The sequence below is a fragment of the Moschus berezovskii genome, chromosome 22, assembly GCF_049115385.1.
Source record: "Moschus berezovskii isolate FMDL1 chromosome 22, NW_MosBer_1.0, whole genome shotgun sequence".
NCBI lineage: Eukaryota > Metazoa > Chordata > Mammalia > Artiodactyla > Moschidae > Moschus > Moschus berezovskii.
In genome coordinates, this window is record NC_142481.1 from 2403900 (window position 1) to 2408492 (window position 4593).

The 4593-nt window shown below is 44.2% G+C and overlaps 1 protein-coding gene across 1 annotated transcript; it reads right to left on the reverse strand.

Annotated features, from left to right (window-relative positions):
- Nucleotides 1-2257: 2257 nt before the first annotated feature.
- Nucleotides 2258-3312, reverse strand: LOC129546049 (vomeronasal type-1 receptor 2-like). The gene has a single exon (XM_055410747.2). The coding sequence runs from the start codon at nucleotides 3140-3142 to the stop codon at nucleotides 2258-2260; it is 885 nt and encodes a 294-aa protein (XP_055266722.2). The 5' UTR covers nucleotides 3143-3312.
- Between the last annotated feature and the right edge of the window lie 1281 nt (nucleotides 3313-4593).

Sequence of the window (4593 nt, forward strand, 5' to 3'; positions counted from 1 at the left end):
TCCTTTGATATCTCCCAGAGTTAGCTCAAGTTCATGTCCTTTGAGGTGGTGATGTCATCCAACCATCTCATCCTCTGTCGTCCCCTTCTCCTCCTGCCCTCAGTCTTCTGCAGCATCAGGGTCTTTTCCATTGAGTTGGCTCTTCCCATCAGGAGGACAAAGTATTGTACCTTCAGCTTCGGCATCAGTCCTTCTGATGAATACTCAGGGTTGATTTCCTTTAGGATGGACTGGTTTGCACTCTCTGCTGTCAGACGGACTCTCAAGAGTCCACACCACAGTTCAGGCATCAATTCTTCACAGGAGCGCCTCAAGGTATAAGTCAAATATTGATAGACATAAAAGGAGAAGTCAACAGAAACACAATCATAGGAGGGAGTTTCAACTTTCCATGTACATCAGTAACTAGATCACCCAGGCAGAAAATGAAGAAGGAAACACACACTGAAAATAACACATTAGACCTTAGTGTCTATAGTTGGTATATCTTGAGCATCCGTACAAAAGCAGCAGGATACACAATGTCTTCAACGGCACGTAGGCTGTTCTACAGGAGGTTCACAGGCTGGGTCATAAAGCAAGCCTCAGTAAAGTTAAGAAAATTGAGATGATCTCAAAAGTCTTTTCTAAGTGCAATGCTATGAGATGAGAATCAACTACAAGGAAAAATCTGAAAAAACAAACAAACAAACAAACACGTGGAGACTAAACAACATGCTACTGAAAAACCAATGGTTTGCTGAAGAAATCAAGGAGGAAATTAAAAGTCCTAGAGACAAATGAAAATGAAAGCATGATGATTCAAAACCTATGGGATGCAGCAAAAGCCGTTCTAAGAGGAAAGTTTATACAGATACAAGCCACAAAACTAGAAAAAAAAAAACACCTCAACTAAACAACCTAATGTTACACCTAAAGCAACTTGAGAAAGAAGGACAACAAAACCCAGGGTTAAAAAGAAAGAAATCCTGAAGATCACAGCAGAAATAAAATGGAGAGAAAATTAAGTGATAGAGTAGATCAGAGAAACTAAACGCTGGCTCCTTGAAAAGATAAACAAACTTGATTAACCTTTAGCCAGACTCATTAAGAAAAAAAGGGAGAGATCTCAACCAATAAAATCCAAAAAGAAAAATGAGAAAGGACTGCCAACACCCCAGAAATACAAAAAATCTTAAGAGAGCACTTGGGTCTTTAAAATGGAAAACATGGAAGAAATGGACGAATCCTTAGAAAGGTACAACTTTCCAAGCCTGAACCAGGAAGAAATAGAAAATATGAACAGACCAAATACCACAATGTCCAAAGAAAAGACAAAACACAGGAATAGTAAGGGAGGACAAACAGAAAAAAATCCCAAGTTGTGGTTTGCAAGGACGAGAGTGGAATATTCAAGTGGCAAATATGAAGAGGAAGGCCTCTAGTCTGTCCTTCCAATTATTGCGTCCGCCTAAACAATAAAGTTTAATGATGGTCGACTATGTAAAGAAAATCCAAGTTTAAAGGAGAAGGTAATATAGAAAAAGACCTTCTTCACTTTTCAGTTTTCTTATCTTCACTATGAAATAACATCTCCACGCACCATGGATTAATATTTAATGAGACCAATAACTGAATTATGGGTCAATGTATGCCAGGTGTTACCCACAACTGATGGAGATAAAGTTTGTGCAAACTCTTGAAATAATCCACAAGAAAGGAGTGTTCTTTCAGAAAGCTGCCATGGTCAAGGGGGAAAGGCTTCCTCGATAATAGCATGTGTCTTTTCTGAGCAGATAGGTTCATGGATTGACTTTCAGATCCCCCAAGTTAGCACCTGCATTAAATTAACCTTCTTTGTTCATTGGATTTTACGTCCAAATGTCAATAGGCATCTACAGCTAGTTACAAAATAATTAAGTCATGGGAATGGATTGTCCAGCATGGTGACTAGAGTTGATTACACTGCATTGCGTTGTTGGAAAATGCTGAGGGATTCAAACTTTAAGTTCTCGTCAGAACAAAGCATTTGTACCATGTGTAGGGAGGGATGCACAGATGGTAAGGAGAATTCTGGTGATCATTTTGCAACATATACAAGTATCCAGATGGTGTAATATTTCTTATTCATTATGACTAATGTAACGTTACTTATTCATTATGACTCAATTAAAAAACCTGGTACTGATTGGTTACAGGATAATTTCTGTTATAATTCAAACTGTCTGCTAAATACAATACATTTAAGGTGAGAACTTTAGTCATACCTGCTAACAACTCAAGAGCAGATCCTAGCAGTTTTCGGATCCCTGAGGAGCAGCAGGAAGGGAGAAATGGTGGGAAAACAGGAAACCAAGACATCAGAGGTCTGTATCAACCATCGTCGAAAATCAAAAAAGGCAGTGATGTAAAAAGCCAGAATAGAAGTCAGCACGTAGAAGATGACGAAGGCGACCACCAGCATCAGGACGGTGTGGGTGGCTCTGGTCTCCGGGGGGCATCTGTGGTGCCCCGTGGGGGGGTGAATATACCGCACCCGCTGGCGGTGTCTGTGCAGGAGAAGCACCGTGGAGCCGCTGGACCAGACCATGAGGCCAATGAACACGGCCTCCGAGGTGGACCACAGGGCGACGATGCCTGCGCTGGGACTCGGGGACGAGCAGAACCAACCGCCCTGTGCGTCACTGTGGTTGTGCCTGTTGGGTGAAGCGGTGATTTTCACGGGAACGTAAATGTACATTAAAACTCCGAATATCCAACAGGCGCAGCAGGAAGAACCTGCGGCCCTGGGGGCTGCTCCCCTGAGCAACGACCTCCCTTCCCTCCCGGGGCTCAGCGTGAAGGACTGATAGGTGCTCAGGACACAGGTGGAGCACAGGGCGGTGCTGTGAGCCGCTTTCTGCAGATAGTACGCAAATTTACAGCCAAGCGCAGACAGGGGCTTCCCTGACGCGAACGCTGCCGCTGTGTGGGGGATCCCCGAGGAGAGAAGAACCAGGAGGTTGGCCACAGCCGTGTGGGTGAGAATCGTGTCCGTGGGTCTCTGCTTGTGTCCAAACAAGACTGGAGACATGTGGTAGAAAAAAAGGATGACATTGGCCAGAGACCCAACTCCCATCTGTAAGAGATGCATGGTTTCCAGAGCTGCCTGGCTTGCGGTCATACGGACGTCTTTCTCAAAAGACGTGGAGTGGCTGTCAGAGTGGCCTGGAGCAGAGGAGAGGCTGTGCCGTGAAGACACCAGCAGTCTTCTCACGGAACCAACTGGGAAAGGGAGTCCCACCGTTCAACTCTCTTGAGAAAAAAAGACGCTGTCGTAGTCCAGAGAAGTGGTTTCACCTGGAGGACACACATTTGACGTTAGTCATACTGTTCGCCACCATAAACTTTTATTTGCTCCTATGGACTTGTGTATTCCTGTTCTTCACACACGTGTGAGCAAGGTCATTGAACTTAGGGACCATGTCTGTCTCGTTCAACAACACTATTGACTCATCATGCTTTTTAAAATATGTAACAAGCGTATGAATAAGTGACAGGAGATAAAGACAAACTCTACCCCTTTAGAATTCACGGTCATCTTGCTTATTACAAGAATGTACCGGGTGATGTCACCAAGATGGCAACACAGGAGGCGCCTTCCTCCCATGGACACAGCGAAAACACTTAGCCGTGGATCAGTTCCTTTGAGAGAAATGCAGAATGACTTGTACACTGAATGACTTGTACACATCGGATGACTTAGAAATCACCCCACCTCAAAATGGGTGGGAAAGTCTGGGACACCTGCTCACCATGCACCCCACCCCCAGCACAGTGCCTTCCAATCACAATGAAACCCCCAGTGCCTTGCTTGTCTGTCAAGGGTCTGAACCTCGTACCGGCACCCTAACTGCTTTTTATTGATTTCCTTTAATTGGAGGCTAATTACAATATTGTGGTGGTTTTTTTGTATGCATTGACATGAATCCGCCACAGGTGTACATGTGTCCCCCATACTGAACCCCCCTCCCACCTCCCTCCCCATCCCATCCCTCTGGGTCATCCCAGTGCACCAGCCCTGAGCACCCTGTCTCATGCATCAAACCTGGACTGGCGATTCGTTTCACAAATGGTAATATACACGTTTCAATGCCATTCTCCCAAATCATCCCACCCTCGCCCTCTCCCACAGAGTCCAAAAGACTGTTCAATACATCTGTGTCTCTTTTGCTGTCTTGCATATAGGGTTGTTGTTACCATCTTTCTAAATTCCATATAAATGTGCTAATGTGCTATATTGCTGTTTTTCTTTCTGACTTACTTCACTCTGTATAATAGGCTCCAGTTTCATCCATCTCATTAGAACTGATTCAAATGCATTATTTTTACTAGCTGAGTAATATTCCATTCTGTGTATGTACCACAACTTTCTTATCCATTTGTCTGCCGATGGACATCTAGGTTGCTTCCTTGTCCTACCTATTGTAAACAGTGCTGCGATGAACATTGGGGTTCACATGTCTCTTTCAATTCTGGTTTCCTCAGTGTGTATGCCCAGCAGTGGGATTGCTGGGTCGTATGGCAGGTCTATTTTCAGTTTTTAAAGGAATATCCACACTGTTCTCCATAGTG